This window comes from Nomascus leucogenys, chromosome 9, assembly GCF_006542625.1.
Source record: "Nomascus leucogenys isolate Asia chromosome 9, Asia_NLE_v1, whole genome shotgun sequence".
Classification (NCBI taxonomy): Eukaryota; Metazoa; Chordata; class Mammalia; order Primates; family Hylobatidae; genus Nomascus; species Nomascus leucogenys.
Genome location: NC_044389.1, coordinates 19,531,887 through 19,558,249, shown reverse-complemented (window position 1 = coordinate 19,558,249; position 26,363 = coordinate 19,531,887). Strand labels below are relative to the sequence as shown.

The window sequence follows — 26,363 nt, the reverse complement described above, 5'->3', positions numbered from 1 at the left end:
GGTTTTTTGAAGTGTTCATTTAATTCCTGTTATCACCACACACAAAAAATACCCTAAAATTGTGTTAAGACTTTTCATCTACTTTTTAAACTGTCAGGTGAAAAAATAAATTCACTTGTAATACTGGAGCTGCATTCTCAGCTCTTTAACTCCATTATTCAATAAGTTATATCTCACTGATTTTAAACTGTTCTACTTCAGCATTAATAAAATTTTATAGCTACATTGTACTTTCCCCTCTCTCTCACAGATCACAGCCTGCTTGCTTAGTGAATACCATATGCCTAGCTTCTGTTCAAGTGCTTCGTGCCATTGTGCATTTACATTACATTGGTGTATCTGTACCTTTAGTTTAAAACATTGTAGTGAATTTTCTAGGCAAGGTATATTCCATAAATATTAATACTTAGACATGTAGGAACTTAGGAAGCTCCCATTTCTGTTATTTATATTTTATCATTTGTCCTTTAAAATTATTATAACTAGGACGTTTTTGCTGTCTCTCCTTGTTGTCATTTGATTTTTTGTCAAGTAGTTAATCTTACCATAACTAAAAAGAATCTTTATTAGTAAAATAAATCCATTAGGAGAAATTTGTAATATATTCCAAATACCTATAAAAGCAGTGTTAAATTGTATCCTGCCTGCACTTAGTCTGAGTAATTGTCTATTAATCAGACTATTGGTCTGATTTGTGATCACAATGTATTCAAGCTTATATTTCCCGAAGTCCTAACACGGTACCTTACATGGTATGGATGCATATGATGATTATTTATAAAATGACTAAATAAATGACCAAACCATAATAATGTTTTAACTCTTCATTAAATGCTATTTTCTCATTCATAGCTTAAATTTTGACCAAAAAAAAAAAAAACTGAAAACACTGTTTCCAAATCCTGAGCTTACTTCAAAGAGTTTTAAGGTATCTCTTAATAATATGTTACCACATTTACTACCCTATTATTGTAGGTACTACCTATTGACCTCCTCCTGCAAGATATAAAAGAATTTTTTCACAGTGGATTTCCCCACAGTTGCTTATATAATCATATTGCTATTTTTAATTTCTATTTTGCAATGTTCTGACTCTAGTGTCTACAGAGCAAATTTAGTAAAGTAAACACATGAATCAGGTCAGATATAGGACAATAAGGAGTGTTCAAACTTGTGGTGAATTGGTTGTTGGATGTCTACTGAACTGCAAATTCGAAGAAAACAATTCAAAAGGAAAAAAAAATGTTGACACCATGTTGGCGGCCAAATAAAACCTATGTACTGGTAGAATTTGTTTCATAGGCAATCTCTGATTTACCAGGTGCTTTTTAACTTACCATACTTAAAATTATGTTTCACTAACTATAGACAGAGTCTTGATTTCTATTTTGGAACCTGGGGATGGTATTAGCTACCCTCTTCATTTCCATATCTTTTCATTTTTATTTCAATATTTATTTGTTAAATCTTGAACATCGTTGAAGTTGTAAATATTTGTATTTTGCTTATTAGCTATAAGTCTATGACTTCAGGTTTAAAGTAGAGAGCCTGTGAGAAGTGATTACATTATTATGTTGATTGCAATAGAGTTCACTGAGAGTCAAATGGAGGGCTTCAATTATATGACCTTATCTGCAGTTCCCTGAGTTATCCAGAAAGAATGTTCAAATAATTTATCTTTACTTACTGACTACTTATTGCTCTATATAATGGCATGTTTTAATTTGCTTTATCATAAACTCTTTAGTGGAGTTTATGATTTTGTTTTCCAGCTGGGAGAAAAAACAGATGCATTCCATTCTATATGTTGTTTTTAATTTATTCCAATTTCTTGTGAAGACTGAGTGCCTGACTTTTCTAATTTGGACCCTTTTCAGTGGTAAATTTTAGGAATCATTGGTTCTAGCTGTGGTGCAGACATATGGCCTGGGTTCCATCAGTCAGATACAAATGTAGGCGTTTGTTTTGGAATTGAGCTAAGGGAGGAAACAGGCAGGGTGGGAGGCATCCATTTTGTTGCAGTGGATGGCTAGTAGAGGTAGCATTGTTCTGGGGGCTTTTAGAGGCCAAAGCTCCTTTATCTGGTTAGTTGCTTGGTGTGGTAGTGGGAATTTTTTATGCAAGTTTAACATAGAGAGTAACTTTATTGCTTTCCCAATGACTCTGTGACTCTCTATATTCCTTTATATTTCTCTTTATACTTAAAACTAGGCAATGGGTAGTCTTGTCTAAAGTTTAAAAACTCTAATCAATACTGAAATTTTTTTTCCTCTTTCCTTTTCAGAAAATTTTCTTCATCATTAGTGTTTTATAATTTGGCAATGCTAAGTATCTAAGAGTGGTTCTTTTTTATTTGTTATGACTCACACTAAGGAGACCCTAACAATTTACAGACTTGAGTCTCTCCTCTTCTCTTATAATTTCTAACTATCATTTTCTCTATCCTCTCTTAGTGGAACTGCTACCAAAGCAAATATCATCTCTTCTAGATTGATCTCCTGTGCTTCTAGTCTTTTTGTTTGTATATTCCAACTCCGCATTTTTATCTAAAATCCTCAATATTTCTATGAGATTGTCTTCCAAAACAATTTTTTTTTTAATTTCAGCAATCACTCTTTTAATTTCAACAGGTCTTTCCTCTCCATTTCTCCACCACAACTCCTGTTCTGTTTGAATCTTGCTGGGAATAATAATTATCATTATTTTATTCTGGATTTGTGTATTTATTTGTTATGGCCCTTTTATCCCCTTAATACTGAAGAGAAAATCAGCACCTCCAGAATCATATTCAACAGAAATTTAAGTTAAATATTTAAGCCTGTACAAAAACAAAATCCATAAGATTTTATTCCTTCGAACAATCGTCATCACCCTTTATAATACTTCAATATAGTCTTCTAAATTATTGTTTATACTACTCTGCTTTTCAAATACATACTTGAATCTCTTTTTAATGTACTTTGTTTTCACTTACTGAAACTCTCCTTGTTTCCAAAATATATATTTGACTCTCCTTTTAAATATTATAGTTTTGATTTTTTAAAAAATCTATGTTTACTAATGAGTGTAAATAACACCCAACCTTTGCTATAGACCCAAAACAATTTCCGTACAACAGAACAGAAGTAGTTGCTCTCCTTTGGCTGGATATATTTCTCTCATCTCATCCTGCATGCTGATATTCAGCAAATAACAAAAGCCATATTTCAAATTTTGAGTACAAGATATAAGGATATTGAATGGATTTCTTTGTCTATGAATATGATTTGTTAAATGGTAGGTTTTTACCTTATAGAAAGCAAGAAGAAATTAGACTACTCAGTCTGGGGCCTCTCAAATACCAGATTATAGAGAACTGGAACCCAGCTCCAAATTATCTGCTAAGGGGGACTTCATTTTCTTTAAATTATTCTAAAAGTTTTATTTTTTCCGAATGATAAGTGTCTGGCTAGACTTAACTGCAGGGAAATAGTACTGTGATTAATGAAAGAGGTGTATGTCATCATTCAATACACATAATTTGAATTAATATTTGCCCTCTTTTTCTAGGCACCTTGTACCCCGAAGCTTCACCGGGGACAGGCCTTTTGTCTTACTATATCACCCTTTAAAGAAGTCTGGGCTGTGATTTCCAACAGAAAATATTGCTTTGTTTACTTTCCATCTCCCAGAAATTCATTCAATTCTCACTCTTTCTACTTATTTTTCATCGATAAAAGCTTATAATTTATTAAAAATTTCTTTTTCATTGTATCAATGGAGTCTCATGAGAGAGAGCAGATAAATGCATATGGTTCATAAACTACTTGGAACCAGGGCATAGACCCAAAGAATATATCATCTCAATCTTTAGTGCATCTTTCATTTCATTTATTTAACTAATATTTATTGAAGATGCATGTTGTGAAAAACATTACGGAAGGTTTAAAGATAAGCAAGATGTGTTCTCTACATTGAATGAAATTACAACCTCATAAGTAAAGAAAAAAATGTATAATACCTGCTCTGGCAGAATGTAGTAAAATCTATGCAAGTTCATAGAAGGAAGAACTCACACTAAATTAGGGAGATTAAAAATATTCATGAAGAGATAGAATTTTTGATTTAACAAAACCTTCTGGGAAGGCAGAGGAAATAGCATTAAAAAAAAAAGATGTAGAAGGCGGAAACCACAAAGTATATTTAGGATCATGTAATTTGGAGTACATGCTATATATAAGAGAATCATGAGAGATAAGGATACAGAAATAAATTAGTACTAGAGCATAGACAGCCTTAAGGAAATAAAGCAGATATATTTAGATCTAATTTAATAACGAATGCTGAGCTATTAAATGCTTTCCAAGCATGGGACTGCCAGACAAGGGTCAACATCCAGATTCCTCAAAATATGTTTAACAGAATACTTGTACCTGTTGACCTTTTAACGAGTCTGCTTAGGGAAACATTTCTCAGTCAAATAGATTTTGGGATACATCTAACAAAATGCCTTTCCATATAGATTTTCAATACACATTGCTTTATATTTTTTAAAAAGTAAGTTTAAGAACTTACTTTTTTATTATTTACTATGACTATTATTTTCCTTTCCTGGGATTACCTCCACTCAGATCTCCAGCCTTGTAGTAGGTTTTTTTTTGTTCTTGTTTGTTTGTTGCCACAGGAGAAATGGAGAAAGGACAACTGGGGATTACATATCACCTTTCTTAATTCCCATGATTAAAGAAGCAGGCTTCTGTGGAAATGGCAGAATTATTTGCACAGTGGCAACAATAGCAGTTGGTAAATGTGTTTCAGTAGAACCCATGGTGTCCCCACCTCCAGGGTGTTCTTCAGCCAAGTGTGTCCCCCAACAATTCATATGTTGAAGCCCTATCTCCCACCCAGTATGTGAGAATATGACTGTATTTAGAAATGGGCCCTTTGAGACGTGATTAAATTGAGACTGTTGAGATGGGCCCTATTACAGTCTGACTGGTGTCTTCCTAAGAAGAGGAAATTTGGACACACAAAAGACATCAGAAACGTGGGCGCAACAGAGGAAACCCCATGTGAGGACACAGCGAGAATACAGCCATCTGCAAGCCAAGGAGAGAGGACTCGGGAGAAACCAAACATTGATCTAGGACTCCTAGCCTCCAGAACTGTGAAAAAATAAACCTCTGTTGTTTAAGCCACCCAGTCTGTGGTAGTTTTCTATGGCAGCACTAGAAAACTAATACTATGGCCATGAAGATCCATGTAAATTAGAGCAGAATAGTGCAAGGTGGGAGAGTTTTAGAAGAGCAAGTATTAACCATTATGTAGTATTCTGATGAAGTGAAATTCATATCCTACAGAGGAAAGAAAGGGAATGATATGGAATAGAAATAAGAAAAAGGCCTTTCCATGTTTGGAAATCCACGCAGCAGGAAGTTCCACATTTCTTCCCAGGAGGTAGTTAGCTGAACAGCAGCCTATGGAGGGGATATGCAGTGGCATGAAGTAGGTTAAAAGAATTGGTTGAGTTAGCCAGATAAGAATCACCACAAGCATCCTGCCCCCTCCCCCAACACACACACACACACACACACACACACACACACACACACACACCACAAGCATCCCGCCCCACCCCCCCCCACACACACACACAGAGGAAGATGAGAGTTTGCCATAGATAGTGTCTGTAAATAACTTTCTCATACATCCATTGATGAGATAATGGATATGCCCCAAAGGTTACCTGAGGGAGCCTAAGGAGACACCAGAATGATGCAACTAGACAGCCAATCAGAGATGACTGAGAAGTAGTTGGATCCCAGGAGCCCATTCATAAAAAAGCTCTGTGAAGTAGGAAGTAGGGCAGATGTGTGTCCTCAGAACAAGCAGTAGGCATTGGACTTATGGCTCACCAGGAAGCTTGCCAGCAGATGACATTAGCTGTTGTCAGCAGCTAGATAATGAGTAGCTACACTGTCTACCTGAGAAGTTTATGAGACCAGAATGAGTCATGGACCCATTACACACCCATTGATAAAGGGTGTTTCCCCACCTTGCTGCAGTCAGAAAGTCACCAGATAGCTGGTGGTATGGGGTTGTAGGAGTGGGAAGGAGACGTGGGGTTTGGAAAAGAAGTCTGTTAATACTTTCAAATCTGACTGCAACCACTCAAAAACATACTTTAATCTATTCATGAAAATAGAGGCTCAGATTTAAGAAAGTTATATTAAATAAAGTTCAAGTTTTATATGCCAACTAACAATTAGCAAATTTATAGCAATTAAATACATTAAGACTTTAAATTGTGTGTGTCTGTGTGTGTGTGTGTGTGTGTGTGTGTGTGTGTTTCACTCTAAAGGGAAGTCAAAATGCCTCTCATCCTCACTGGTACCCTATTTTATCTACCTAAGGAGGAGGGTGAGGTGAACTAGATTTGCCAGGTTACAAAATATAGTTCTCTGTCACAGTTTTTGAGTGTGAAACTTCCAAGGCAACTAAGAATAGTTCATTTAAGCATGCTTCCCCACCTTTCTTTTTTTTTTTTTTTTTTTTTTTTTGCTTTCTTGCAGTCAGTGTGGTAATTATAATCCCTATTATTTTTAAGAAACTTTCCCCTCCTCCCGCATAACAGCTGATTCCCTGGGGCTTCTGTGAGGAGTTTAGGATTAAAGGCAAACAAAGTCTTCCTGTCTTCCTGTCATTACCTCCTTCCTTGCTTTCCTCCTGCCTTGTGGTCTTTCTCAGTCCTTCTTTTCTGGTGATGATAAATGACAATAGATTTTTATTTTCCCTTATCACAGTGTTTCAAATTGGAGACTGTGGATGCCGGAGCATAACAGACAAGGAAGATCTCATGGCTAATTTGCATCTGAGTTCATTAGCCTAATGGTCAGAGAAACATTGAAGGCTTCTGTCTGGTGTAGTTCAGATCCTTAAAAGTTCTGCTTGGAATTTGGGTTCAAGGCAGTAAGAGAACAAAGCATTGCTTTACCTGACATTTGCTGGCCTTTCTTTTCTTCCAAATACATATTTTCATAAAGGTTTTGCTGGGGGAAGTCCTCCAGTCAAAATACTATCTTCAAATATTTAAAACCCCCTCAAGTTAAGCTAAAATGTTTTAAAATAAATTTTTAATTCCTCAGTCATTCTTTGTTAAAGACTTGAAATTTTAAAGAGTTTCAGGCAGTCATTTTATAGGATGCTCTCAGTATTTCACATGATTAGACACGTTGGCGGAATACCAAAGTAACTTCTTAGTGCATCATATGAAAGGCAGCAGGAAAACATCTTTATTGATTATGGTTACCCTTATCCCTTGGTTAAGATGGTCCCTCACAGATTTCTCCATGATAAAGTTACAAATTTTCCCTTCATAGTTATTAACTATTTTAGGGAGCCATGTCAAAAGCACACAATTACACTTGTTCTCCTCAAACTTTCACCCCTAATATTAGTACTCATTGAGGAATCACAATTATTACTGTAATGTTTGCCTAATGGTGACTTCATATTTTTCTCTTTCCTTCTACATTTATTAATTAGAATTCTTCCGTAAGAAAGAGCTATGCCTTATCCCCTATTTACTTATTTATATTAGTATGGACTACTGGATATTTATTTTATTTTATGGGTTAAAATCTAATATTATTATTTATTTTGTGGCCCAAAAGATTCCATCTTAGCCCATTAGGACCTCCTTCATGTTGTTTCTTTTGACCAGCCCCCATATAATTCTGAGCAATTTCCTTACTTTCTGCCACCATAACATTTTTCAGGCTTATCTGAAATTTTCCCTGCCCCATTCCTGGAATCAACCAATACTCCAAGGAGCCCTGGATATTTATATTGGAGGATGATGTTTACCAGTCAAGATCTGAGCCTTAAGTGTTGCTAGGATTTGAATATGTTCCCTAAAGTTCATGTGTTGGAAACGCAATGTCCAATGCAACAGTGTTGGGAGGTGGGGCCTAATAAGGCCTTATTAGTTCATAGGGCTCTGCCTCACAGAATGGATTAACATCCTATGGCTGGAGAATGGGTTTGTTATAAACATGAGTTCATCCTCCTCATTAGCTCCCTTTTACACATACTCTCTTGCCCTTCTGCCTTCTGCCATGGGATGACACAGCAATAAGGCCCTCAGAAGATTCTGGCCCTGAATTTTGGACTTCCTAAGAAAATAAATCTGTCTTTATAAATTACCCATTCTCAGGTATTCTGTTGTAGCAACACAAATTTACTAAGACATGTTTGCTCATTGCTACTGAGATGTCATTGCCTCTATTCTGTCTCAGAGACATAGCCAGGAATTGTAAGTATATATACTAGCAGACATACATGAGATGCACATCTGTATTTCTGTATCTATCTTTCTTGTATACATCGAAAATCATGAGTTTATACTGATCCCGATCTCATCCACAAGAACTGTCACAAATTGGAGGAGGTTAAGGAGAAATAACAACTAAAGGCAATGCAGGATCTCAGAGTTGTGGAACAGAAAATAGACATTAATGAAAAAAATAAAATTCAAATAAGGCCTATAATTTAGTCAATAGTATTGTACCAATGTTAACCCCTTCTTTTCATAATTGCACTATGATTATAAAAGATAAATTTTAAGGGAAGTTTATGTATGGGAAGCATATGTGTGAACTCTGCTGGTTTTCCAACTTTTGTGTAAGTTTAAAATTGGTTCAAATTAAAAGGTTTTTAAAATGTCATTAAAATATGTTTAACCTAATATTTCCAAACTCCCTCGAATATGTAATTTTATTTTTCAGGAAAGGTATTAACACCCATCCAAAAACATTAATTTTGCCTTGGAACACAAATTTGGCAACCATATGAAATTACAGAATCACTTTTTATACACGGCATACACATAAATTAATTACATTGCATTTTGGCTTAATGTGTTTCTACTGTGGCTGCAGATTTTGCAAAATTATTAAGCAGTCTCTGGTGAAATAGTTATCTGAGGAATCCTAAAATTCCCTTAAGCTTAAATGCTCATGATAGAAAACTGAACAAAACCACCTTTCTACAATTTTACACTTAGCAACTGAATACAGGCATAATGTAATCTTGAAAGCTAAGCAAACAAATGTAAATCAGGTATTCTGTTTTTCTTTTCTATTTTTAAAGATACCAATTACTTTGAACACAACAGATAAACTTAAGAGCTAATGTTTATAAGAATTTTCATTTCACAAAGAGCATTGCAGCAATATCTAGATCTGCTGTTTGAACTTGTTTGTGAAAATAACATACTTTCCCAATAAGTTAATGAAGAACTTGTGAAATAACCACCTCTGAGGAGTATATTTACAATATTGCAACTTTTTAAATTTAATTCTGCAGCGATGTAAAAGAAAATTTGCTTCCCCTTTTAGTATATTTATAAAATATAGCACTGGAATTCTTAAATCTTTTCATCCATTCAGAGTACTTCAAATATACATTCGTATCGTAGACCAACTGATTAGTATTTGAAACCTTCTCTTTCTTTGGTCTCATAAATCAAAACAACGTTATTTCAAAATATCCTTGTAATAATGTGTTATCAGTATTTGAATCTAATAGCAACTATTATTTGCTTATACTAATAGAAGTTAACAATTATTTTCTCTGATACCTATATTTTTAATCTTTATGTCTTCTGATTCATTTTCAAATAAATTTATCTTATTTAAGGCCTCTTCAATAATTCTTTCTTCAATTCTTTATATGGTTCATTTCCTCCACATATACTTTCAAATGGTCACTAAAAACATACACCTTCTAAGCAGACATAAGAATTTTATACTTCCTGTAACTCATGGTGGCTTTCTTCTATAAAAATCTTCTATGACTGAATAATATATCACTTGAAAATAAAAAGGTTCAACATTATGGTTATTTAAGTCACCTTTTTCTCAAAATACATTTAATCCTAATTTCTGTAATATTTAAGGCACTGAATCAAAAGATTGGCCATAGTTAAAATCATGCCATCGCTGTTCTTGCATCCTGTTATCTATTCGTTAATGTCATTGTTCCAAAAAATATCTAAATAAAATTATGAACATTTATTCTCTTATAGTCATGAAATTGTGATGTTTTGGTATAGGCCTAGGAATATTCTGATTTAGATATAAAATACAAACATGCAAAGCATGGGACTTTTTTTTCTACTCCATCACAAATACAACATGTGGTTCTGGGTATCCTGTTTTGTCTTCTCCTGTCTCTCTCAAACTGCCAATTTTGACACCAAATTAAAAGATTGATTTTTACTTGTACAGATTCTGACTGATATAGATTAACAAAGCCAATGAGACAACTAAAGACCAATTACTATGGTTGGGCGTGGCTACATAATTTTCAAAGTAATCCTGTGAGTTGACTTCATCCAGTTTCAAGGCTTTAAATGGTGTTTACATGGTCATGACCGCCAAATTTGTATGTTCATCAACATTCTTATAATGGCCTAGGAGACGCTACATGAACTGGCCCGTTGTTTCTTTTCAGATCTCAACTTTTACTACCTTTCTCTTCCTTCACTCTCCTCTATTTATGCATGTCTTCTTCCTTTCTTTCTTTCTTTCTTTCTTTCTTTCTTTCTTTCTTTCTTTCTTTCTTTTTCTTTCTTTCTTTCTTTCTTTCTTTCTATTTATTTATTTTGAGTCAGAGTTTCACTCTTGTTGCCCAGGCTGGAGTGCAATGGCGCGATCTCGGCTCACTGCAGCCTCTGCCTCCCGGGTTCAAGTGATTCTCCTGCCTCAGCCTCCTGAGTAGCTGGGATTACAAGCATGCACCACCATGCCAGGCTAATTTTGTATTTTTAGTAGAAATGGGGCTTCTCCATGTTGATCAGGCCAGGCTCAAATGCCCGAACCCACGTGATTTGCCTGCCTCGGCCTCCCAAAGTGCTGGGATTACAGGCATTAGCCACCACACTCGGCTTACGCTTGTCTTCTTGATGTTCCTCAAGTCATCAGATGTGCTTGCATCTCAGAGTCACTGCTTTTCCTTTTGCCTGGAAAACTCATATCTCAGATATGTGCATAATTATTACTTTAATTTGCTCAGGTCATTGATCAAATACCAACTCCTTGACGAAGTCATACAATGACTGTATTATTTAAATTGAACCCACTGCTACATCCTTGTGCTCTTCATTGCCCTTGCCTACTTAATTTTTCTCCATAGCACTACTGCCGGCAGAAATATTTGTATTTTACTTGTTTATTATTGTTTATTTTGTCTCTCCAATTAGAATAAAAGCTCCCCAAGAGCAGAGATTTTTCTGTTGGTTTTTTAAGAACACCTGAAATCATGCTGTCACACAGCAAATATTCAATAACTAATTGCTAAATAAGTGAATAAATAAATGGATTAGATAAAAATTATTATCTCAACTTTCCATATAATATGATTGAAAATTAAGTGGAGCAGGTTGGTTCAATGTTAATTGGGTTTCGCAGTTACTGAGTCAACCATTTCTGTCTGCCAAAACCAGTGTTCTTTCCTCTATGCCACATTTCCTTCCTGAGTTTACAGCATGCCTACTACAAAACAGGAAGAATTTTGTTTGTGATTAGGATTTGTGATTCCTGAAGAGTATAATTTCAGCTGCTGCTTTACTGAGATAAATTTCTTTATCATAGATTTTATAATAATAATAATATGACTGGTTTTGGTTTGTGACAGGAAACATTAAAATTCAGGTAAAGAACTATAAAAAATAATCATGTAGTAACTACACCGTAGGTACACATAATATTTACTTTAGCAGAATGATTGCATCACCAGATTTGAGCTCTCTCTTTAATGACTGTCAATGACCTTCGTGGTACTTCACATGTAAAACTTAGGTGATCTCAGTTATTTGTATGATTCAACATATTCCCTTCTAAGATCCTTTGATTTACTATTTCCTTCCTATGATATTTAATCTAATGATTTTTAAAAAGTAAACATCCAATTCTAAATAAATGTATGCATATGTTTGTATGTAAATACATGTGTAGATGTATATATACTTTATAATTTACAAATATTTACATAACTAACAGATACAACTAGAATCAAGCCCACATTTGAATATGTGAAATACACTTACATCCTTTATGCAAAATATGAAAGCATAGTTTCTTTGCTATGTATAATTTTTAATGATAATCACAAATCTGTGACAAAATGACAGAAACTGTATTGACTACTCCAAAATGTTTTATAAACCACTCGTCCCTTGCCTTTCTCTATTAAAAAGCTACAAATCTAAAATACTTAATGTTTCAGGATGCTTGAGATATGTCTGGAAACACATTAAAAGGCAATGAGTAGGACTCATGGAAAGCCTTAAATATAGCCTCAGCTGGCAATAATCTGCCCCTTTGACATTCTTCCATCTTCCTACCTAGAAGACTAGCCTGAAGCAGAGAATGCATTTTATGATTACAATAAGAGAATCCTGAAGGGTAAAGACTATAGGGTAAAGATGTTGTAATAAGAAAATAGAACAACGTGCTCTGATGATGTCGTTGAGTCAGATAGCCTGCTCTGGATGCTGAACCCGTAGTTTTTAAGGTGTAAACTAAACATCACCGCTACTTTCAGTGAGATATTACGTTACATGGGGCAGAACACATTTTTAACTAATGCAATATTCCTTATTACACAGAAATAAAATTAGTGTAAATCACCACTTGCCTCACCCATTACTTCCTAAGGAATAAATGATTTTCTCTTTATCATGCAGAAACATTCCAGTCTCTGGATCCCATCCTTTACTCCCTCATTGTGTTTTCAATCTCTTTTTTTTTAGTGGTACTTAAAATTTAAACATTAAAAGCAAACAAAAATAGATAAATACTTGTGTACAGAGAAAAAGCTTTCCTTAACATTTCTGTGCAATAGGACTTTCATTATTTTTCTTTCTTCGATTAATGAACAAACCTAATGAAGTAGCAATCTCCAACCACACTTCATTTCTTATCATTCCTTAATTTGTTCATATTTTCTCACAATAAGAAAACCCCTATTGTCGAAATTGTTTTTTCAGAAGTCCTCAGAGAACAGCCTCCAAAATGCTTGCTCAGTCTTAATCTGGAATCGTCTGTATCGTTAACAGTCCAGTTCCTTTTAGAAATCCTATCTCAGGTTTATTTTATTATGCTATACTATATTTGCTTTCCTTTTCTTCACTCTATTTCCTAGAATTAATAAATTCCTAGAAAATAGTCCGAAGTTGTCATTTCTCCCAAATCCCTACTACTTCCTCCTTCACATTTGTGAGCCTGACTGGCACGATCCACCACCTCAGGAACCAAGCGTGCTGCAATTCCTACCACATTATGTCTTCATTAGAAAGCAAATACATCCAATATCTAACCATTTTTCCTTCTGCCAACTATGTACTTCACTATTTTCTACTGTCCAGTGTCAATAAGTGAGGAGATTTTCTTTTTCCCCCCTCTCTTTTCTACACTCATGTCTAATCAGTGGCAAACTTCTGTGAATTCTAACTAAGCAGTATTTTTCTTATCAATTCTCTCTTTTTCTTACCCCTCGATTACTGAGGTGAAAAAGATTACCTCGCAGATGGCACTAATTAAGTATTATGAAAACAAATTGAAAGACAAAGAAAATGAGTTGCTAAATTTTTAAAATTCTGATAAAGCTGAAATGTAATCAGGATGGGCCAGTTGAATGTTAACAAACTGGACTGATAATCCAGCATTTCCCTGTGGAAATCATTATAGTCCATGCTCAAAGGCGATTTTTTCTAAAGAATAAATTTATGTTCATTGAGAATAAACTTATTTTTGATAAGATTGCCAAATAAATAAAAATGCTAATTTAATCAACAATAAGACATACCACTGCCAAGAGCACTAAACACTCAAATGTAAATAAAGTGAGCAGGTCTGAAAAATGAGGGAAAAAATTGAGAAGCATTAAAATACAGAATAAACTCTCTAAAAATATAAAGAACACAGTTCTTTGAAGTCATGTAAGTTATTTTATGACTGACAGATCAGCTAAAACTGGAATTAACATAATAACAAATAGAAAAAGAAAATGCTATATTGTAAGAGTTTTAATCAGCCTTGGGAATTGTATTAGTCAGAGTACTGGCTAAGTTGCTGGAGAGACCACTTCATACCCACTAGGATGGTTATGATAAAAAAAAAAAGCGGATAATTACGAATATTGCTGATGATGTAAAGAAAGTAGCATCCTGATATATTGATGATGATAATCAAAGTGCTACTGGAAAAATATTCTGACAGTTCCTAAAGAAGCTAAACAGAGTGACCATATGACCCAGCAATTCTACTCCTAGATATAGACGCAAGAAAATGAAAGCCTATGTCACACAAAAACCTTTTCACAAATGTTAACAGCAGCATTGTGAAAAATATTAGAAGCAACCCAAATACCCACCAACTGATGAGTGGAAAAATAAAATGTGATATATCCATGCAATGGACTATTATTCAGTTGTAAAAAGGAATAAAGTGCTGGTGCATATTACAATATGAATGAACTTTGAAAAACATTATGTACAATGTTCAACATTTGGGTGACCAGTACACTAGAAGCCCAATCTCTACCATTATGCAATGAACCCAGGTAGCCAACACGCACACATATCCCCTGAATCTAAAGCAAAACCAAATTATTTAAGATTCTTTATGTTCATTTATTTACTGTATTACCAAATATACTAAAATGATTTCAGCTGAGCATAATGGCTCAGGTCTGTAATCCCAGCACTTTGGAACGCCAAGGCAGATGGATCACTTGAGCCCAGGAGTTCGAGACTAGCCTGGGCAGCATGGCAAAATCCCATCACTACAAAAAAAAAAAAAAAAGCCGGGCATGGTGGTTCATGACTACAGTCCCAGCTACTGTGGAGGCTGCAGTAAATCTATAAAAACAGAAGTCGATTGTGGTTGCCTAGGGCTGCAAGAATTGGGGGGTGGAAATGTAAGGTGATGCCAAAGGGTAGATAATTTCTTTATGGGGTTCTGGAATCATTTAGTGGTGATGGTTGGATAATTCTATTAATATACTTTTAACATACTGAATTGTACACTTTAAATGGTTGGATTGTACAGTATGTAAGTTTTATTTCAATAAATCTACTATAAGAAGTTATTATGGTGGATGATAGCATTTACTGTGACACAGTTGTAAAATAATTTTGCAAGTCACTCTTATTTAAATGAAATCCCTAATTATATAACAATGTTTTCAACAACATTGCTTTCTTTTTTAATAAGGCAAAATTCATTACAGTATATTGGGAAAAGTTTTATTCTAAGGATCACGAAAATCTTTTTTTAACTTATGTGAAGTATAATTCTTTTTCACCAGGCAATACTGTTTGTCAATAAATAATATTTACTAGGAGATGCACAATGTAATTTAACTTCAGTCATGAGTAATGAGCTGTGTTATATAGTGTTTATGGGACTTATTTTATCATTCATGTATACAACAATGAAGTTGCCTAGATAGTCATCATTATAGTTGTATGAGTCTGTACAAAGATGTTACGGAAAAATAATGAAGACACTTGATGAGTTCTATGAATGTTCACTTAATTGGTGTTAAAATAATTTTTGGCACTTTATTTAATTGCATCAAAATGAAAAACACTTTCTGCAAAGAAAATAAATGTCATTCCTAATCCTGTTACATCCTTCCTATTGCACAGATTAAAGGCTTGTAAGTGTATAGAATAAAAATATTCCTATTCACAACTTTGAGAAAATTGCTCCTAAGAAACTCTGACCATCCCAATTAGGCAATCAGAAGTAAGACAGTAAAATCTAATTTATCTACCACTGAGTATTTACTAATTTTAAATTAACAACTTATCCATCTATAAATAAATCTCAAAAAAGAATTTTCCTTTTTCTGGATTTATTCGATTTGACACTTTACTTAAACAATTGTCAATTAACTTACTTAATATGAGTAATCGTAACCCCTAGCATAAGTGGAATTTACTTAGAAAATCAACATTTTGTCTGAAATATAAGATTAGAAATATGACAAGGTATGAAATGAAGTACATTTGTCTCTTTAAATAAGAGCAATGACTATGTTCACTAGTTATATTTTCTCTGATCATCCTAGTCAAAAACAACTTCTGTATTTCATAAAACTCTATCAAAATAAACAAATAAGAATAAAAAAGGTTTTAATGGTACAACTTTCTCCAACCTTGAAATGCATATAAAAAGTGATTTATACTGCATTAGCTAATTTTATACAACTACTTTGTTATTATTCTATTATAAAATTGCCATTTTGACATCAATTGTGTACATTAAGCTTTCTGATAAAACTTACCTCAGGAATAGAAAAATTTGACTTTAAGTTCTTATACTAATAACTGTCAGAATCCTTTAATTAAATGTTTCATTTGCTGCAGAAGTATTCATCTTTAAAATAAAAATAATGTCCTAATCCTAGGCCTAACAAATGATGCAGGCACTTAGAATTTATTAATAAGTTGCAACAAACTATCTCAAGACTACTGAGAAAAGACAGCAAATCACTGTCACTTTTTGTATGTCTTGGATTCCTTAAAATGTCTTTATTTATCTATCAGATAAAGATAACTCACACAAATTCAAATATAGGTACATATCTAGCTGTATACGTAGGCCTTCTATATTTTTAAATCACATAACTGCTCTTATTGTTTTTTATATAATTTAAAAGGTTATCTTAAAGAAAAAATATACTTACTGCCCTCTAGAGGTATGAACCAGTAGTGTAATAAGTGTAGATGTTGCTGGGCATATACAGTTTAAAGCTAACATGGCGTATTTAAACTCTTCTTCACAAACAACATGATCTGTTTGAAATAAAATAGGTAAATTAGAATAATTTACCTTTGTAGAGTAATAAAATATAAAAAATAAAACCAAATAAATAAAATGGTAAAAGTCTCAATATAAACATACTTGTTTTAGAGATGTTTTTACAAGTGCAATTTTATCCCCAGGAAATACATCTCCTAAGACAGAGTACTGGAGTATGGGTTAAGTGATTAGCTTGGGGGTCACTCTGTCTCAACAAATTTAACAACCTTTGCTAAAATGCTTAACCCTGTCTTAACAAAATTGGCAACTTTTGGTAAAATGCTTAATCTTCCTATGCCTAGCAGGTGGGTTTGAGGTGTGGTCTAAAATATATCAAATACTTTATAAAGTCTCCTTTTATTCTGATAATTCTATAGTATAAAATACAACAGTACTGATTTAGGAGAGTATTGATATATAAAATTCATAATGACACAGCATAAATTTTAGAAAGTAATTATTAAAAGATTTAGCAGATAATATGTGCCTAGCATAGAATATATTTGATACTATGAAAATAACTGTAATATCAAGCAAGAGAATTTGCTAAAATAAATTGAAATTGAAATTGTCCTTTAACTCCAAATTCCTAAAAGTCATAAACCCGAAAGATGATAGGATCCAACCAGAAAACATAATAAATGGCTCCTGAAATTCAATGACATAAAAATAATAGTGCTAGAAATGAGAGCACATGGGAAGGTGCAGGCCACATCTAAAGAGAATGATGCTACTCAGGCCAAGCATTGTTATGCAGGAATCAGGGCCCAGATGCCAGATATTCTATTTTCCACAGAAGTCGTGTTTTTAAAAAGTGATTAAATAGTGTTTATTTTGGAAAAAACAAAAACCTGTTTTCCCAAATAAACAAGTATAGCTGGTATTAAAAATAAAAAGGTTTAAAGTTCTAAGAAAATACATATTCTTAGGCAGAAAAGTAGCACTTTTAGCAAAATTAAGAAATAGAAGATCAAATTTGTCAGTGAGCTAGATCTATATAATGAACACATAACACCATACAATTTATGAAGAAAGAAGAAAAGGTTACATGGGAAATGGTTTAGCAAATGCTCTGGACAAACATTGACTTTCGTTCTGTCCTGTTTTTATAATATGATTTAGTACATGAGATAGCATACTACTTTTTATTTTGCTTTCATTTTTTATTGTTTCTCTTTCACATTTTATGGAAGAAAATATATACTATGGATATACGTCAGGATTTACTCAAAAATACAAAAATATCAAGTTTCTCCTAATAATCTCTCTCCCCACACACACTTGTCAATATATTATAATTGGCTTAAAATGTTTTTGAAATACATAACCAGATTATTTATTGCTTTGCAGGAAAGGCAAGCAGATTCTAGATACAATTTGGAATGCAGAGAAATGTACATAAGATTTACAAAAGAAGAGTGTCTTTAAACCATCATTTCAATATCATCTCAAAATAATTTTGAGTGTATATGCCCAATCTGTGAAAACAGAGTGACAAAACTGCAAAACCCGGAATGTTATTACTGTAGAATCATATGATATCAATACATAGGGGACCCATAAATTTCAAATAAAAAATTAGAACAGATGATCTGAGAAAAATATGTACATTTATTACAACACAGAATTTTTAAAATTTCAAACAGTAACAGAAAATTTGGAAGATATGATTACCATATATGCAATGTAGCATGCAATTATTAACTTTCCCTTACTATAGTGCACAAACCATATTTCTTTCAGTAGGGGAACATGAGAAAATGTGATGGATGTGTGATACTTTGAAAATATCTCATTGTATTTTCTTTCAATAGTTGAAAAAGTAAAAAAATAATTAGGTCTCCTCTCTTTTCTTCAATAAATGTGTGCATCTGAGTTTGGGGGGCAATGGCTGTGGGAAGATTTTGCTGCAGTGGCTAATGTTTCAAAAACTGTGCTAATCAGAGAAAATTAGAAGGAAGCAAAAGACTCCTAAATTTCAGGTAGTCATTTTTGTGTTCGCATGTGTCTTTTTTCTACATTTGGTAAAAGTTTTACAGTGTCTATCAGCTCTTTCAACAAAAAGTATATGTACTACCATCAATGGTGGCAATTTTACACATAAACACAAAGTATGTATGCACTGTTCCTTTCTACACTGAATTATCTAGGGGTGCAACTGCGGTGTAAATTAAGAGAAAATTTACTTTATTATGTTTAGCATTGTATGTGAGTCATTAATAAAAATTAATATATGTTACGTATCAGTCAAAAGCTAGCACCTTGTCATTGGTAAAAGTGTCTTTTTTTTCCACTGTCTTCTTGTTTATTCATGCTTGAGTGTTTACATATTAAAAAAACAAGCTTTTTATTATTATTTCCAGTTTTTCTCTTTCATATTTGAATTAGATTATACTAATTTTTTATACTTTATGTGTATAGATAGTTATATTTACTCTGAATTTCATTTCAAAATAGTGTAGGAAGTGTTGCAAAATATTTATTATAAAAAGAGTACTGGATCAGAGAAAATAACCATTTTTAGATAAATAAGTTAATATATAATTATCATGAAAGCCTTTGTTAGATAAAATGTAAATTCAGTACTCTTTTCATTAAAAAAGCTATTTAATTTCTATGAATGAAAAATACAAGGAAAAAGATATGCTATAATATTCAACTGGATAATAATCTTTATTTGCATGTATCACAGAGAGCTAAAACTCAATCTGAAAAATAGAACTGCTTTTATATCTAGACTTGTCCTCTTAGGTCCAAATCCATCCTTCCTCTTGGGACATTTTTTAGAACTAACCACTAATCCTCAGCCTGAATTAAAATACTAAACATATTCCTTCATACTAATTGCCCCTCATTTCCCAATACATTATAATAGCCAAAGTTTATGGATTATACAATCAAATTCTCCTCTCTTTTTTTCCCCATTGTCATTCTCACTACTTATTACAGGTTTCTAATACATCCATAATTCTTAAGGTTCAGATATCAAATTTCAGAATTAAAAAAAATTCGGATTTTAGAAAGGCAATATGTTTCATCTACCAGACACTATATAACATATCCAAGGAACAACCTATTCCTAAAAATATCATTGTTTCTGCAGCTAAATGTGTGACTATTTATACTAAGTAGAAAAAAATAAAGGGTTAAATAGCTTCCTGGCAGTTTAGTGCAGGAACTACCATCAAATAATTTCAGATAATTTTGTGTTTTACCACCAAGACTACAAAAATATTTCCATGTTTCAGAGATTCCTGGTTTTGGAATTACAGCTAAGGGATTGTGAACTGTTATTCAAACTCTGATGTTCTTTCCTCTAAGCTAACAACTTCCTAATTGGTTTTCATGTTTTCCAGCTCTTCAGCATTCCACCTTGTAAGACTTGATTACATAAATTGGGTCACTCTTGACACATTAAACTAAAATAAAACCATCCCTATAAATTTTATTAAACCAATTAAAAAAGAAAGGAGGAGAAATGAAATAAAACAAGTTTGCAGCACCATTCAGCATTAATCATTAGGTCAGCTTACTTTCTGACCCACTTCCTCATAGTTGTTTCCCTATTGCCCACAAACCATATAAACACTGTCACAAGACTATAGCTTCCCTTAAGTGTTCTATAGATTACAACTTAAGCATTGTAAGATGTCAACTTTTCCATTTGAGATATTCTTTAAGATTCTGCATACTGGTGAAACTGCTGACATCAGCTGGTCTGAAGGACCCCCACTGATGCTAGCCACTCTTTATAACCCCAAGAAAAGCTGATTCACCAAAGAAGGCTGTTTCCACATTTTGATTACTTCATGCCCCTTACTCCATCCAGTCAATGATCCCAATATCCCCTTGGCCTCCACCATCTCCTTAAAAACTCTATCTCATAACTCCTCAGGGAGATGAATTTGAGGGACTCTTTCTGTCTCCTTGCGTGGCTCTCCTGTAATCATTAAACTTTTCTTTGCTGCAAACCCTCTTGTCTCAGTGTATTGGTATGTTACTGTGTAGTGGGCATATGAAACCTTTGGTCCTGTAACAAATTCAGAGTCGAGAGGCCAAGAGGAAAAAACATTCAGGGCACATTAGAACCAGTTCCAAGAATTAAACTGCCACAAGCACAGCTGCTAAAACAGCCTGCTGTAACCCTAAGACAAATTTTAGCTAATAGCTGCCATGATTCTAAAACTAGTTTTACCTACCACCTTTACTCACCAAAGAATGACAGTTCCCAAAATCTTCTTCAGTGCCAATGACCATTCTTTCAAAATAATATAGAACATTTCTTTTAAAAATAAGGCCTCCAAACTTCTATTTATTCTTCAGACATACCAAAGACCACTCCAGCCTGTGTGTATGCCCTGAACTGCAATTACGTTGATTCTCAAATAAAATTTTAAATTTGCAACTTTTTTTGACTTTGACAATTTATTACCATTCTACCCTTCTAAACTATGCTATCCAATACACTAACCACCAGTCACATGTGGTTATTTAAATTTAAATACATTAAAAGTAAATACAAATAAAATTTCAATTCCTCCATCATACTGGTCACCTCCTAATAGCTCAATAAACACTTGTGGCTACTAGCTACAGTATGGGATAGTGCATACATAGACATTTCCATTATTACAAATAATTCTGTTGAACAGTGCTGTTTGATCTGCCAAATGGTTTAGAGGCTTTTTGTAAATTCTAAAACATACAGGATATATATATATATGTATATATATATAATGTATCTATACAGATATATCATATATATCTATGTGTCATATATAGACATATCACATATCTATATCTCTCTCTATATATATTATATATATATATATATATATATATATCTCCTTAAAATGTGATTCATAGACAGTCAGAATTTGGGTAATCATACTAACACCTTTTCCATGCCCCTTCTCAGTCATATTGCTGCTAAATTTTTCTATCTGAAATAAGAGGATAGACGGCAGAACATATTGATACAAATGCAGTTGGGTGGGTAGATTTGTTGGTGGAAGTTTATAAAAGTTCTGTTTCTTTCTTCCTATGATTTTTTTTTTTAGTGAAATAAGTGGAAATGATGATTAAGGAAGAGCCTGGAGTTTACAGGTCGCAGATTGTCTTTTGCTTGTTTATTTTGTTTCCTTTAGCTACACTTCAAATGCATGGAAGTTTACACCAAGAAGATAGAGAGTGAGAATTAAGGCTGGCTTCCGACAAACAAGTCCAACTAATGGAGAGGGTCAAGTCATTGACGGTGAATTGAAGACGCAGATTATTAATAATGTGCCATGACATTCAAGCAGGCTAAGACGGGAAGACGAGACCTATGGGTGTAAATGGCAGTGAAGATTTGGTAGGGACAATGAATTGTAGGTCTTGTATGGTCAAAAGATAGTTGAAGTTCTTCATTGGAGGGAGTGAACTACAAAGATAGGAAGTGGTGGTCAGACAAGGACACACTAGGATTGGAGATGACAGAGGAGTCACGTTTATTGGTAATGATATGATCTAAGTTACAACTCTAGAATGGTTGCTGAGCTAGGATGAGCTGAGCAAGAACACTGAAAGAATGGAAATTACAGAAACATTATTCTAGAACATCAAAAGAATTCTTTTCATGGGCATAAAGATCATCAGATAGTATGACCAAGCAGTGTTGGTGAGAGTGACAGTGAGCTGGGAGAGAGAGTACATTTTCAGATTTATCAGATACATTTTTTTTGGTGGGAGGGAGAATTTCAAGTCAAAAACTGCCAATTTTTATCAAATAATTTTCTAATTAAAAATAGAAGAGAAAGTCATAAAATTTAGATAATATAGAAATAGATAATGTAGAAATACATCAATAACAGTAACCGCTATTTTCCCCTACTACCCATTTTCCCCTTTGTATGCAAAAACCACCTAACTATGGAGAGATGTTTAGAAGAGGTGGTTGAAAAGGGCAAGTATACTAATGTTTGTTCACAGCACCTTGCTGATTTTAGTCAGCAATACATAGAGAGCTGATCTGAGGTAAGAACTGATCACTTTGCAAGCACAAAGAGAAGGGAATAGAACTCTCTTAAGTAGTACATTGTTTGCTTGTGATCAAAAATCTAATAAAAAGTATAAAAATGAACATTTGAGGAATTGAAAAAGTGAACTGTATCCTAAATAGCAGGAGATGACATTCCCTTTCAGAGCCTTTATCAGAGGCCTCCAATTTAGACTTCCCAGCCAGACCAATAAAGACAGACCTGTGACAAAATCAGATTAAAGTGCAGTGCTGCCTTCACGTTGAAACTTGTTTCAGATGATGCCAAGGTATCCACCATTACAAGAAAGATGGCGATATGGACAGGGCAACAAAATCCAGTAAGTCAGGTTTAACAAGGTTCTTAGAAAAGAACTTTGAACACAGTTACTAACACATAGAAAGGCTTAGAAGAAATCCACTCGAATTTCAACTTCAAGAGTGGCCACAGAGAACAGTGAGCCATGCATATGAATGGACAAAGGAATTACTCTCTAAAGAGCAGAATCAAGGTTTAATTAAGGAATTTTATATGTTGCTTTGGAGGTTTCTCAATTCATGTACCACAGGACATACTATGGACCAATGACTCCTGTGCATTTCCTTCTTCTGTTTTCCAAAATCCATTATTTTATTACAACTTTCTTCCTCTACTATTGTGTATCTATATGGGGTAGTGGTCCTCGGACCACTTAGCAAATTTATTAATGTGCATATTGCTAGATTATCTAGCCACATCTGGATCCGACTTTGCATTTTCCAGATATCCTGAACTTTGAGCTGGATGTGGCATTTGATGAAACTTGGAGTATTTGTCTTAGGGAATAGATGAGTGTTTTCTCATTTATTCCCTATGTCAAATACTCCAAGTTTTAGTGGCGCTATATGAATGCCATTTACAGTAGCCAGGAAATGGCTAATAGACATTCTAAAAAGAAAGAGAAAATGGATACTAGGGGAGAGAGTAGTTTTAGCCATGGTTCAAGCCTTTAGGCACCCAAGTAACCATGTACAGCATCATGTATTATATATATTTATATAGATAAACAACATTATATATGTAAGTAATATAACAGCAATATAATATATATAATAATTTAATATATAATACAATATGTAATATAATATCTAATAAATTAATATATAATATGTAAACAACGTTGTATATATAATTATATATTTTATATATATATATAAAATATATATAATGTTATGCATGGTTACTTGGGATCCTAAAGACTAGAACCATGGCTAAAACTACTACCTCCCCCAGTATTCATTTTCTCTTTCTTTCTTTTTAGTAATAGACACTCTTCTTTCCCCTCACCCCACTTTCATATTTTACCTGGATTCATGGCTGTTCTGGTAGAAATTACATATCTCAGTTTCCCTTTTAGATAGATATGGCCACATTACTAGGGTTTGTCTGATGGGACAACGTGCAGAAATGTATAAACTCTGGATTAATTTTTGTATACAAAATCACTTTCCCTAAACTCTTTTCTTCTTTTTGGTGAGACAACATATGTAGCAAAAGCACAGCTTTGATTATGCAAAGAAGGACAACTCTTTATCAAATATAAATCTGTCATTTTTTTCCTTCTAGCTTCTAATTCCCCTCCTTTGTTGAAGAAAATGTTTCCTATTCAAAAATTATATGTGGCAGGGTGTGGTGGTTCATGCCTGTAATCCCAGAACTTTGGGAGCTCGAGGCGGGCACATCATCTGAGGTCAGGAGTTTGAGACCAACCTGGCCAACATGGCAAAACCCAGTCTCTACCAAAAATACAAAAAATTAGCCAGGCGTGGTGGTGCATGCCTGTAATCCTAGCTACTCGGGAGGCTGAGACAGGAGAATTGCTTGAACTCAGGAGGTAGTGGCTGCAGTGAGCCAAGACTGTGCCACTGCACTCCAGCCTAGGTAATAGAGTGAGACTTTCTCTCTCTCTCTCTCTCTGTATATATGGAGAGAGAGAAGAAAATACAAGATACATGTATATGCATCTTATCTTGTATTTTCTTCTCATCCATTTAAAGTTTCTGTTTATTGTGACTTAGATCTTTCTTCACTATCGCTTGATAAGACATAAGCACACGAGATCAAGTGGTCAAGTGGTATCACCAGTGAGTGTGCCAGGCCATGGGCAAATTTCTTAATCTATAGGCCTAACAGGCCTTATCTCTAAAATGTGAATTACAGTAGTGTTTACCTCATAGAATTGTCTGAGGAAAAAAATAGAAAGTATAAAATGCTAATCAGAATATTATGGATCATCACAATCCTGTGTTATTAAAATAAAAAGATAGATTTCAATAAACTATCTTGAAACAAATGCCAACAGTATACTTTTAAAATGTAAGTGGCAAAACAATATAACATAATTCCATTGTTATGCAATTAAAACATGGTCTCACTTTTGTAAAAATGCTGAATTCTGCAAGAATGCTCATGTGTATGCCTGTATGTGTGTCTGGATATGCACAGAAAATAGTGTGTAAAGATAAGCATCAAACTGTCAATAGAAACTGCCTCAACAGGTGGGAAAGGGTTTTAGAAGCATATGACTTTTAAAATAGTAGTATTATGTGAGATTCTTGATTTCTTCTTTGTTATTCTAATGTCTGTCATTTTCAGTTTAAAAGCTTCTAAAATAAAAATTACAATTGAGATGCGAATTTATTGATAGATACGAATCAAAATTGTCTTCAAGTCCCTTTACTTTATGAAAAATAAAATTGATAGTTACTTTAAAACAAGTCAGAATATTTTCTTAAAAGTCTACATCACCTTATATTCTGAGCTCTTGTGTGATTTAAAGTACTAGAAACCTCTTCCACGCAGTTGCTAGGTAACAGCTCTTTGGAAAACAGTAAATAGTGGAAAGTGCAGTAAACCAATCTAGTGCTGGTTTTAATTTACAGAAATCAAATATCCTTTGGAAAATGGCTTTTAAACAGAAAAACGAACCAGGGTGAATTTTAAAATCTAAATGTTAGTCATTTTTATTTTACGGGGAAAAAGTTTATTAAATAGAACAACTGGTTAAATTGCATTATAAAATCTTTCCCATATCCTTTGCTTATTAGATTCTGTTTGCAAGCAAGAGTGGGTTTATTGCTACAAAAAATCGTATCTTTTTCTTATACGAGAATAGATAGTCTTGCAATCGAGTGAGTTTTATTTTGATCCTGTTACTTTAATCAATAAAATAACCACTCGTGTGTGTGCGTGCGCGCGCGCGCATATGAACACGTCAGAAACTGCCAATTCAAAGATTGTGAGGCATTCAACCACTAAATGGCTAAGAACAGATTTAGGTAAATCCTTAAAAGTCACTTAGTTTCACCAGATCTAACTATAAGAATGCTTATTAAATGCATAGAATCTAACCCAATTTGAGATTTGCAATTTTCTGTAAAACAGATTTATTTCATTTCAATAATACAAGTAAAAACCATGCTTCTGTTTTTCCAATTGCTTCAATACTTATTTT

General features: G+C 33.6%; 1 protein-coding gene across 2 annotated transcripts in view; it reads right to left on the bottom strand.

The window, feature by feature from the left end:
* KCNT2 (potassium sodium-activated channel subfamily T member 2) overlaps positions 1–26,363 on the bottom strand; it is a 394,167-nt gene that overhangs the window by 133,094 nt on the left and 234,710 nt on the right. For both annotated transcript variants that reach the window (XM_030818707.1, XM_030818708.1), the window contains exon 14: positions 16,738–16,846. In XM_030818707.1, coding sequence (XP_030674567.1) covers positions 16,738–16,846 — 109 coding nt within the window. The remainder of the gene's footprint in view (positions 1–16,737; positions 16,847–26,363) is intronic.